This window comes from Trichosurus vulpecula, chromosome 1, assembly GCF_011100635.1.
Source record: "Trichosurus vulpecula isolate mTriVul1 chromosome 1, mTriVul1.pri, whole genome shotgun sequence".
Lineage (NCBI taxonomy): Eukaryota > Metazoa > Chordata > Mammalia > Diprotodontia > Phalangeridae > Trichosurus > Trichosurus vulpecula.
In genome coordinates, this window is record NC_050573.1 from 567,091,363 (window position 1) to 567,103,555 (window position 12,193).

The 12,193-nt window shown below is 36.7% G+C and overlaps 1 protein-coding gene across 1 annotated transcript in view; it reads left to right on the forward strand.

Annotated features, from left to right (window-relative positions):
- Nucleotides 1–12,193, forward strand: part of PTCH1 (patched 1) — a 76,650-nt gene that overhangs the window by 20,935 nt on the left and 43,522 nt on the right. Inside the window, exons 3-5 of the mRNA XM_036742272.1 lie at nt 6,526–6,715; nt 10,611–10,680; nt 10,791–10,882. Of these exons, the coding sequence (XP_036598167.1) occupies nt 6,526–6,715; nt 10,611–10,680; nt 10,791–10,882 (352 nt within the window). The remainder of the gene's footprint in view (nt 1–6,525; nt 6,716–10,610; nt 10,681–10,790; nt 10,883–12,193) is intronic.

Here is a 12,193-nt window from a genome sequence, read left to right on the forward strand (position 1 = left end):
TCATTATCAAACAATGCAATCTCCAGATAAATCCTAATAGGTTTTGATGGTGGTATCTGTGTCACAGGAACAAGGTTAACATCCCAGGAGAATAGAAAATTCTTCTGTTTCTTTTACCAGTTGAAGCAACTGTCTCCTTTGGGTTTAGAGTAGCCCTGAGTCATACAGTCTAGGGAATCCTCAAAAAGCTGATTGTATTCTTTCCAGGTGCTGGAAGCTTGGGCCTAAGACTTTATGGGATTGGACTTTGATGCTTGAAGTACCAACCTTCTGCTTGGCTTGGGAGAGTGAGGTTCAGGACATACTGCAGAACCATCTTTGCTGAGAGTAGAGGAGAGGTGCTTTGTATTTGTCTCTCCTGAAGAATTTGCTGTAGGAAGAACCCACAGATCGAAGAATAGAGGTGGTAGAACTAGAGTAGAGGACTAGGCTTTCCATGGCATTTATGAGCTCTTAATTACCCTGTCCCCTCCCCTGGGCTGGCTCATAGGAGAGAATGGAGTGCCAGCAGTGAGGAGATTGGTCCTGGTAATTCCCACCCAAATTGCCTTGGTTTTATTTTTCAATTAGTATGGAAAAATCTTTAAAGCACAGTTTGTGCATTTGTTTCTTTTAAATGCTCAGACATTTTCCTCCCTAATAGTATTTTACATTGCAGAAGCTTCATTGCATCTTATGGAGAAAGTAAAATGTACTGAGTACACATACTCAGTTTCCCCACTTGAGTTGTTAGTTGTATGTATCCTATGATGTAACTTAAGCCTGAATCTTCTATTGGATAGGTTTGCTATGGTTTGTTCCTGTTTTATTTTAGTAGGAACAGGAAATGAGTATAAATTAGAAAGTAGAAGAGGCGAAACATTGCATAACACACAGCAGACATTTAATACTGGTTTGCTGTATCTTGTTTAAAGAATGAATGGAGGTGGGTGTGAAGCATAACATAAAGGTACATTAGGAATATTTTAAAATTATTTTTTCCCCAAAGGTATGAGCTTTAACCTTGAAAAGTAAGTAGGGAGAAGGAAGGAAAAGATATTTTTCCAAATTTTGTGTAAAACCGTAATTCAGTCATTTGAAATGAGATAAAGTAGGATTTCATCAGAAGCAAAATCCTTACCATTTATGAATGAGGAGGGCAACAAGTTTTTGGTTGCCAGTCATATGATTTAGGAGAGAGATTTGCCAGGGTAAGAGGCAATGTTACTTAGTGGATAGAGATGGCCTACTAGTGAGAAAAACTTGGACTCAGGTCTCACCTCTGACACCTACAGCACTCTGTCAATTATATACACTTCACAAGTGGATGGATGATGGGGATTTGAACAATATTTAAAAGAATTCTTAGCTTTCCAAGCTCTTTCATCTACTTACAATAAATAAAAGTCCAGTCTGCTTAAAATATTTGGAAGTGATTCGCTTTCCACATTGTTGAAGCAGTTATCCTAGTTGACATTGGTAAAGAAAAAAGGTATGAGAGGATGCTGGTTGATTTTAGTCAAAATCATTTCAACTAGGCCATTTCCCATCTATATAGATTAATATGTTTTGTTGTAAATAAATAAATAAATTTGGTTATGAATAAATTATTTAAAATGTATCACCTTATATAAAAATAAAAATGCTCAAGAAATCACACTGTGCAATTTCTAGAATGAAATTCTATTATTGGAATAATGACATCATTTCAGAAAATCTCAGGCCAAAATAATTAACAAACTTTTGTGATTCTGGTCTGACAAAATGCAACACAAAACCATCGTCAGCATTATGGAACCTCTATTAAATTCCATTAGTTTTTGCGATTACTTGCTACTTTCATACATACACATAATACAGCCTTGGTTACCATCATGCCCTTACTGGAACCATAACTGAAGTTATCTGCTATACTAATGACTGAAGAATTAATGTTATTATGATTAGCTAAGGCTCTCTTGTTCACTGAGCTTAATGTAGTCTGACAGCACCTTGCTAAGGAAGAATTGATTTCTGTTAATAGTAAACAGTCACTTTGAGCAGAGATGAGATTTTGTCCTTTGTGTTGTAAGAGTTTTGACCAAGTGTTTGAAATGAATCCTGAATTCCGACAATTCCGAAGCAAAATAAAATCTAGGTCTGTTAGCAGCATTAGGAGAAGTAAGCTCATAGAACGTGTGAAATAGGAACAGTCATTTTTATATGAGCATATGCGGAGATGTCATAAGCAGGTCATGTATGAGACTGATCAATGGAAGAAGAGGATAATAAAAAAGAAGTAAACTCTGTAACATTTTACGAACACGAGTTGCAGCTATACAAGTTTTAGGAGGTAGCCGGATATGGTAACATACTTTTTAGCCAAAACTATTATCTACATCTAAAAATTATGGTTTATGATCTATGTTTTTGGGATATGAATGTCAAGAGTCAATTATGACCTTGTGCCCTTTTCCTCATTATGAGTTATTCTCTCCTCTCTGTGACTCTCTAATCTTTGGCACCTCCCTATCCATCTACTGGTTCCTCCCTTACTTCCTCAAATCTTCCCATCCTAAAAATAAGAAATCTAAAACTCTCACTAGAACCTACCATGCTCTCAAACTGCTCTTCTGTATCTTCCATATATCAGGCATGCCACCTCACTTCCTGTCTCTATGTACTGACTGTCTGCCATGTTTACGATTCACTCTTCAATCAGCCAGTAAACATATGTCAGGTACTTACTGTGTGCCAGGCACTGTGCTAAACTCTAGGTATACAAAAAGGAGATGAAAGAGAGTATTTTAAAGTTGTATGTTTTCACAGTGCCATTATTACATAAATTGTTCTCATGGTTTTGCCTAATTTGCCCTGCATCAGTTGATATATTTCTTCCCAGATTTCTAGTATTTCATTACATTCATTTAGCGTATTTTGTTTAACCACTATCCAATTGATGAGCATCTCTTTAAGATCTCAGTTCTTTAAAACCACAAAAAGTGACCGTAAAATTTTTTTTTGTGCATGTGCATCCTTTTCCTCTTTCTTTGATTTCTTTGGGGTATAGTTCTAACAGTGGTGTCATTACGTCAAAAGGTATGTATACATAATCATAATAGCTAACATTGAATAATACTTACTATTTGCCAGACATTGTGCTAAGCACTTTACATATGTTATATCATTTGATCCTCGCAACAACCCTGGGAGGTAGGCACTATTATTTTTTTTTTAATTTTTATTTTTAGTTTACAACACATGGTTCTATATAATTTTGAGTTCCAGATTTTCTCCCCTCCCTCCCCAAGACAGCATGGAATCTCATATAACTACCACGTATAACTTCACATTGAATCAATTTATACACTAGTTAAGTTGTGGAGAAGAATTATGACCAATGGAATGAATCATGAGAAAGAAGAAACAGAACCAAAAAAAAAAACAAAACAAAACACAAAAACAAAAACAAAAGAGAAGAAAAAAATGCGAGCATGAAGTGCACCTCAATCTGCATTCAAACTTCATAGCTCTTTCTCTGGATGTAGATAGCATTCTCCATCGTGAGTCCTTTGGAGTTGTCCTTGCACCTTGTGTTGCTGAGAAGAGCGAAGTCTGTCATGGTTAGTCCTCACAGAATCCATGTATCTGTGGTTGTATATAGTGTTCTCCTGGCTCTGCTCCGCTCACTCAGCATTATGTCGTGTAGGTTTTTCCAGGTTGTTACGAAGTCTGCATCATCCCCATTTCTTATGGCACAGTAGTATTCCATTACCTTCATATACCACAGTTTGTTCAGCCATTCCCCAATTGATGGGCATCGCTTTGATTTCCAATTCTTAGCTACCACAAAAAGAGCTGCTATAAATATTTTTGTACATATGGGTCCTTTTCTCGCTTGTGTGATTTCTTTGGGATACAACCCTAGAAGTGGTATTGCTGGGTCAAAGGGTATGAACATTCCTGTGGCCCTTTGGGCATAGTTCCAAATTACTCTCCAAAATGGCTGGATCAGCTCACAACTCCACCAGCAATGTAACAATGTTCCAATTTTCCCACAACCTCTTCAGCATTTATCATTTTCCTGTTTTGTTATTTTAGTCAATCTGACAGGAGAGCTGGGGTACCTAGGAGTTGTTTTGATTTGCATTTCTATAATCAGTAGTGATCCAGAGTATTTTTTCATATGCCTATAGATAGCTTTAATTTCTTCCTCTGAAAACTGCCTGTTCATATCCTTTGAACATTTCTCAATTGGGGAATGGCTTGTATTCCTATATATTTGGCTCAGTTCCCTGTATATTTTAGAAATGAGGCGGTAGGCACTATTATTGGTCCTCATTTTATAGATGAAGAAACTGTGGTAAAAAGAGGTTAAGTGTTTTGCCCAGGGTCGCACAGCTTTTAAGTGTCTAAGGCCAGATTTGAACTCAGGTCTTTCTAACTCCAGACCTAGTGTTCTATCCACTGTGCCACCTTTGTTTAGTAACTTCGAGGGAGTGGGAGAGTTCCAAGTTAGCACTGTACAAATTTGCTCTCTGTTTTATGTTGCTTTTTAAAAGTGTTTTAAGTGATTTGTGTATATGGTTTTATCCCCAACTAGACTGTTAGCTACTCAGTGTTAATAGCTGTTCTTTTTTGCATAATGGTATATAATACTTATTTTACAATTTCAGGGACCTGTGATGTCTTTGCTTTGGTCACTTAGCCCAGCAAAACAGATTGTAATCTTTTTCTAACTTCCAAGATGGTCTTCACAATTTGCTGAGGCCCAAATTTATCACTCTGCAGCCAACCTGGCAATGAGCATCTTTAAACTTACCTACTTTGGTCCTTGGACGACAAGACATAGCGACTCATCAGCATGCCCATTTACAAAGCCTTTGCTGACCTTGCCAGAACTGGAATGTCGCTAGCATGGCCTCTGAGAACGCAGCTTCTGCTCCAAGACATGATAAGCCATCTACAAAGGACTTGTCCACCACCACCCCTTCAAATACATACATACACCCAGTTTTAGATGTAACCAATTGAGCCTCATTTTCCTCATCTGGAAAGTGAGAGTGGTAGTACCTGGAATAGAAGCAGTATGGTGCAGTGGATAATAAGGCTAGGGATCCAGCTGTGAAATCAGGAAGATGGCAGTTCAGATCCTGCCTCTGACACATGCTGGTTATGTGACTTTGAACAAGTCCTTTCATTCTATCTCAGCTGCCCTAGGCAGTTCTCCAAGATTATAAGTTGCATATCTAGCTTGGAGTCCCCCATACCATCATAACTACAGGTCTGTTTTATCAATAAAAAAGGCCCTTCACAAGGCTGTTGAGAGGAACGAATATAATGTCTATAAATCACTCTGCAAACCTATGACATATAAATGTCAATCATTATTATTAGTGAATGTTAAAGTTTTAGAAAAAAAATTTGTAATGGTGGGAAGTGGGCTTTTAGTAATGTAAAGGTACTTGTTCTTTGTAAAGTGGGGCTGTAGGCATGGTTTTCAATGAATGCTTCAGGGAATATACATGTTCCTTTCCTAGAGCTTATCACACCCTATTGAAGTTTGTGAGAATCTTATGAGATATTCCTATACCATTTTTATATTCTCCTCAGCCCTCTCCACCAAGGCCCATGTCGTAACCACTTACCCTGAAAAATGTTAGCTCAATGAGAATCTTTCCAAAATCTGTCACTATTGGTTCTTTAATCAGATAGAGAATTACTCTCCTTCCTTTATATTTAAAGAAATTTCTCCAAAGTCCTAATCTAGTAGTGGACCACCATGTGCCTGGCTTAATACACGACCAAATTTGGAGGCAAAAATTATTCTTCCCAAGATCAAATTACTGTATTTCTACCAATAGTTCCAGCCATTTAAAGCTTCGTGTGCTTGTGTCTTAATTCTGCCCAGCTGTTGCCAAAGTCATTGAAAGATTGGCTGTTTTAATGACAAGAGGTGTTGGCCATAGGGCCTTCCTCTCAAGGGGAACTTCTCCATGTGGATCTGAGTTTAACCGTACTCTTTACACTTTGTAACTGGAGTCAGGATACTCATTAGCAAGTTGTCCTCCTTCCTCTCTTCACTGAGGAAAAACGTTTCTCTGTTACCTTTGCCAGATTATTTAGGAGAAGAGTGTAAATTGAATCCATTTATCTTGAAATGAGCTTTTGGAACAGACTGTTTATACAAGTGTAAGAAATTGTAATGTAGAAATGTTTGGTCTAGTCTGTGAGGAAAAGGTTTCTCAAATTTTCCCCTCCCCCCTTTTAATAAAGTTTTCATATGGAATATTCGTTAAAATGCAGACAAAGCATATATCTAACAAGTGGTGGTTATTTTTACTAGGCTCGGTAGAATTTTTTGTACATGCGTGTTTACTGATAGATGGAATTTATTTGCACAGGTTGTGTACACAGCGGATTTTTGTGTATCATGAAATAGCTGAACAAAAAGAATTAAGGCTTTTTAAAGAAGTATAAGATAAAGTTATTGTGGACGTATAGCTATAGTATGAATCCAGCTTCCTTTTTTACTCTTAATTGAAACCTTAATTCTTTATCTCTCAGTTGGTGGACGAGTAAGCCGGGAGTTAAATTACACACGTCAGAAGATTGGAGAAGAGGCTATGTTTAATCCTCAGCTCATGATCCAGACACCACGAGAAGATGGTGCCAATGTCCTTACAGTAGAGGCACTCAAACAGCACCTTGACTCTGCATTACAGGCCAGCAGGGTACATGTATATATGTATAACAGGTAAGCCAAGAAGGAAAGAACTAACTAATATCTTAGCAAATAAAACTGATGTATATTATTAGAGAGGACAGCATGACCTAGTGGATAGAGGGTTGGATGTAGAATCAGAATGACCCAGGTTCAAATCCCACATCTGAAGCTATTAGCTATGTGACCCTGGGCAAGTTTCCACTAAGTTATAGACTTGTTGCAATATGAATTGAAGAAGGAGGTTCTCATACCAGGAGTTTCTCACACTGGGAAAATCACTATTTTGCAGAATCTAAGTAAAGTTGGTGTTCATGAACGATAGGCTGGATGATTTAGAACTTTGACATAGTTTCCTGATGGAGCTAGGTCTTTGAAAACAAATTTGTTGTTGTTCAGTCTTATCTGACTCATTGTGACCCTGTAGACCCTACTGTCCACAGGGTTTTCTTGGCAAAGATACTAGAGTGGTTTGCTGTTTCCTCCTTCAGTGGATTAAGGAAAACAAAGGTTAAGTGACAGCTAGTAAGCATCTGAGACTGGATTTGAACTTAGTTCCTCCCTACTCCAGGCCCCATGCTCTATGCACTGAGTCATCTCGCCGCCTCCTTGAAAACAAAATGCCATATGGAATAGGCCACTCCCCTGGAAAAAAAAATGCTCGTTTAAACAACGGCACTATTTTTTTTGGTATCAGGTGAGACTGATTTAAAAACAAAAAACACATCAGAACTTATACATCCAAGTAGACATCTTTGGTGGGTTTCATGTTTACTCCAGGGATGCTACCATTACTCAAACCTTCTTGAAACTTCTCATTTGGAATTGCTGTCAGAGTCAGTTTATGAGCCAGACAATCTTTCTATATCGTCAGTCCTCCCTGGCACAAAGCAAAGATGGGGTAAACCATTATCTAGTGACATCAGACCTATAATCCAGAGGCTTTAGGCCAAGAATTAGATTAAAAGAAAATAGGCTTTAAAAATGTCACTATGTGATGACATAAGTAAAATAAATATTTTGTACAATTAATAGAAACATAGGAAGTTTGGAGAAAATATGAAGAGTTCATTAAAATTAGGCTTTTTCCTCTGAGTTGTTGAAATTGGCTATTTATACAGTACAACTTCAATCAGTTAATGAAGTGTGGTAAGAATACTGATAGCCCCTTTCTATTCAGGGACTCAAATGCTTTATGACAGAGTGGGGAACAAGTATCATTTTCTTAATTTAAGAAGTAGAAAGGGAAGCAAAATAAAATTGAATGACTTAGCCAAGTTCTATGAGAGCTGGACTAGAGATTTGAAGGTGGGTAGGAATGGAATATGACTTACACTGGGAAGGGCAGTGAAGGTTGAATTGTAGTTCTGACTCTGCCATTGTTTGACCTTGAACAAATGACTTACTGCTACATCTCAGTTTTCTAATATGGAGACTGGACCTTATACTGTCTGCCTTAACATAAGATTGAAATCAGATAATATGTAGGGAAGGGATTTGAAAAGAATACAGGAAATTTTTAAATTAAGGTATTTCCGCGAATATTGCTATTAAGTAAGTTTCTGTAATAATCTGCCTCCAGTACAAAGTATGCATTTATGAGACTGGTGCAGGCTCTGTATAACAACAGTGTAGGTGAAAATGTAGGTTCTAAAATAGAAGAATTAACTAAATGTTAATCTTAAGAATCGGTTCAGAGGACCTTTTAATAACTTAGAAAAGAAAGTGATCTTATGATGATTCAGCTAAAACATTTGTGAGGTGCCTGTTGCAAGGCACTGTCCTAGGTGCTGGAGATGCAATGACACTAGTAACATAGTAACATAGTCCCTATTCTCAAAGTATATATGGCTTTCTTTCTAAGTAAATGAACCAATACTTAACCTGTAAGCATGCTTAGTATCTTATATGCCCTTTGGCAGCAGGAAGAAAAGGTCCTTCTCCTCCAGAATAGCAGTAGGACTTGTAAGAAAGAGTATGGTCTTCTGTTTGCTTCAGGGAGTATAGCCTAGAGACTCAGAGACAGAAGGAACCAAGTGATTTATAGCTTTGGAGATAATAGTGTAGAGATAATGGCTCTGAAGGTACATTTACCCTAAGACAAACATAGCTGTCCTCTTCTTCAAAAGATTTAATTAAGATTCCACCAATCAGCAAATAATTATTGAACAGTAATAGTCTAGTTGAAGACGTTGCTCGACACTATGAAGAATGGCAAGAAATATGAGCTATGGCCCTTGCTTTTACAGGATCTTATAATTTAGTTGGAGAGAGAAGACATATAAGTACAGGTAATGACATAACTAAATAAATGTTGATAAATAGTAGTAGTACTGTTCAAAGAAGTGATCACTGTCAACTGGCCAGGTATCACAGAGAAAGTAGGATTTATTCTGAGCCTTGAAGGATGAGTAAGGTTGGAGTAGCTAAAATAGGTGGAATTTAGGCCTCGAGTAGGGATTATTCAATTTTTTATCCTTGTATCCCTAGTGCCTGGGGATTTATAAATAATGCCTTCATCATAAGAAAGGCTTAATAAAAGCTTCTTGATTGCTAAGTGGAAGTTTGGCACTTCCTTAAAGTCAATGATAAACCTTATTTTAAGGGAAATTATCTCCCGTCATGCCAAAAAAGGTATATCCTATCTGGATATACTGGAAGGCTTTAAAACCCACTACCAGCAGGGGAGCCCTTCTCTCTTCATCTCTTCCAGCCTGAGCTGGCCCTAAACCCATCCAAGCTGGCTACCTGCCTACAAGGCTTAGAGTAGATGAAAGTCACCAACTCTATTCTTCCAATGACAAAGACCGCTAGGCCTTACCATGTGCCCTGCCAATGCTAATGGAGGCCCTTCAGGCCTTTCCTGCAGACCCCCAGCACTATCATCCGACCTACTGATGTAATTAACTTAAGGACCATTGGGCTTTACAGTTCTCTGTGTTGCTGAACCCTTAGGACTACCACGCCTTGCCATCTGCCCTAACCCTGAACTTTCTTTTATATCTCGTCTCTCCCAATTTGAGCATGAGCTTCTTGAGAGAAGGGACTGTTTCCTCTTTTCTGTGTTTATTCCCAGTAAGTTAGCACAAAGCTTGGCACATAGTACTTAATACACACCTTTTCATTCTCTCATTTTTCATACATAGTTAGGATTTTCCTGCATTGTGGGAAAAATATGATCGTTTAATGGAATAATTGAAAATCATTACTGAAGAATCAGATAATGGGGTCATAATTACATAATGACCAGAGAGTTGGCCTAAGAGCCAGAAAAACCTGAGTTGAAGTCCCACTTCTGACACATACTGCCTGTGTAACCCTGGGTTAGACACTTAATTTCTCAGTAATCTAGGCAAAACTCTGAGACTTCAAATTATAGAGAAGGTGCTGCCCTACATTAACAGAGGGCATTTCTTTAAGAGAAAGTCCCTTATAACAGTGAATTTACAGGACAAGTTTCTATCATTATAAAACCAAATATGTGTTTTAAATACCAGGAAGTACATTTTGAAAGCCACCTGCTGATAGAGAATATTTAATTTCTCTTATATCTATTATTAAAATATTTAAAATGTTGAATAATTGAATAATTTTATATATACTTGCATCTTAGCTCACGAGATCAAATTGAGTAGCACTGTCCCCATGAAAAGGATTTGCTAAACAAATGAATAGTTTAAACAAGATTATACAATGGATATAGTTAAGAAAACAAACTGTTTTATGGTACTTTGACAGTATATTTTGTACCAAAAAAGTTTTCTATTAAGGCAATCTCACTAGATTGAATTTGATAAGGTTTTATTAAGGTTAGGACTATAAGAGTTAAAAAAACTATTAAAATATTCCATGATAGATTTTTCACAGTTCCTTTCATTTGCCAGAATAGAAAAAAAAATTATTTATCTCTTTTGCTTTTTGTTTACAGACAGTGGAAATTGGAACACTTATGTTACAAATCAGGAGAACTTATCACAGAAACAGGTTATATGGATCAGGTATACTTACTGTTTGTTTACAAAATTTCCTTCCACTTCTTTCAAAAATTACATGCTCACTGGTATATTTTAATCTAAATATATGATATATCCTTTTTTGGTTTGGACAGATAATAGAATACCTTTATCCTTGCTTAATCATCACACCTTTGGACTGCTTCTGGGAAGGGGCAAAGTTACAATCAGGGACAGCATATCTATTGTAAGTGCATCATTTTGTCTTACCTTCTGATGTCTGAGATTTTGGAATTGCATTGCTGTATTGTTTTTGATGTTGCTTTTTCATCATTTTATTTTAATAATCACTTGACCAAGTAATAAAATAAATCAAGACTTTTTGTGCATGTTTTAAAAATGAAGAGTATAAAAAGAGAAGAAAAAAGTTTCTGTCTTTCCAGAAAAATCTTTAGGCATCAATAAGTTTCATTTACTTTTGCCAATCTATTTAAATGCAAATAAAATGCAAATCATCGGGGTTTATCATTGTTTTATCTTGACTGTTAATTCTTTAAAATGTTTCTAATTTTGCCTGTTTGGAAAAAATTATGTTGGGGTTGTTTATTTTGTTAGTAAGACTTATTTCTCAGTATAATTGTGAATGAATATCAGTATTCATTATTCTTGAGTTAAACCTTTGAGTTTTCTTAGTAAAAAGTTAATCCCTTGTTTGGATCATTAATGAAATTTTTTAAAATGGTATCTTTGGAAGCTGAAGTAGAGGGTGTTCCACAGTTTAGCAGTCTGATATTGTATATGCTGCATCTTTCAAAGAGTTATTGTTAATCTGTGTAGACATTTTCAGTTAATTATGCAAGAGTTAGTGTTTGAGTTATTGTTTCTGTCCTAGCTTGCATGTCTTTGTAAAAGCAATTTGCAATGGCCATCTCCTAACCTTTAGTGTACAGTTTTAGATGGGAAATAAGGGGTTTTGTGTTTTCTGGTTGGGAGATTCCGAATAATGACTTAAGCCTGGCTAAGCAGATACAGTGTGGTTTGAACCACAAAACAGGCAGCCAAAAGCCTTTCTGGTCTGTCAACACCACCAATTGAAAAGTGAGTGTGGGGGAGAAATGGCACTGATAGTGGGGATGGCAGGGGTGGGGGAGGGCACTGTTGTTTGGTGGATTGCCAGGCTGTCAGGGAGTTGGAATAACTATGGAATCATTTAAGGAAAAAAAAAAGATCAGATATTTTGCTCATAACATTTACAGAACATCTATTAAAACTTGTGTTAATTATATATGGTGAAATGCCCAGTTTGGACTCTGCTGTTTGCAAATGCACATTGGATAATTTCTGAGAGTGTTTTTTAAAGACATTGACTACATTGTTTTTAGCAAGAAAAGTTTCTTTTATTGAGGTTATAAATTCCTGGCTTGGAATCTTCATTCATAAAACATTTTCATTAATGTGCATTAGGATTAACTAACTAAAAATTTGTAAGGAATTATAAGGCAGATAGCTATTCTTTTTATGTTAAATTGCCCAAAATGTAATATTACCAGAAGAATGC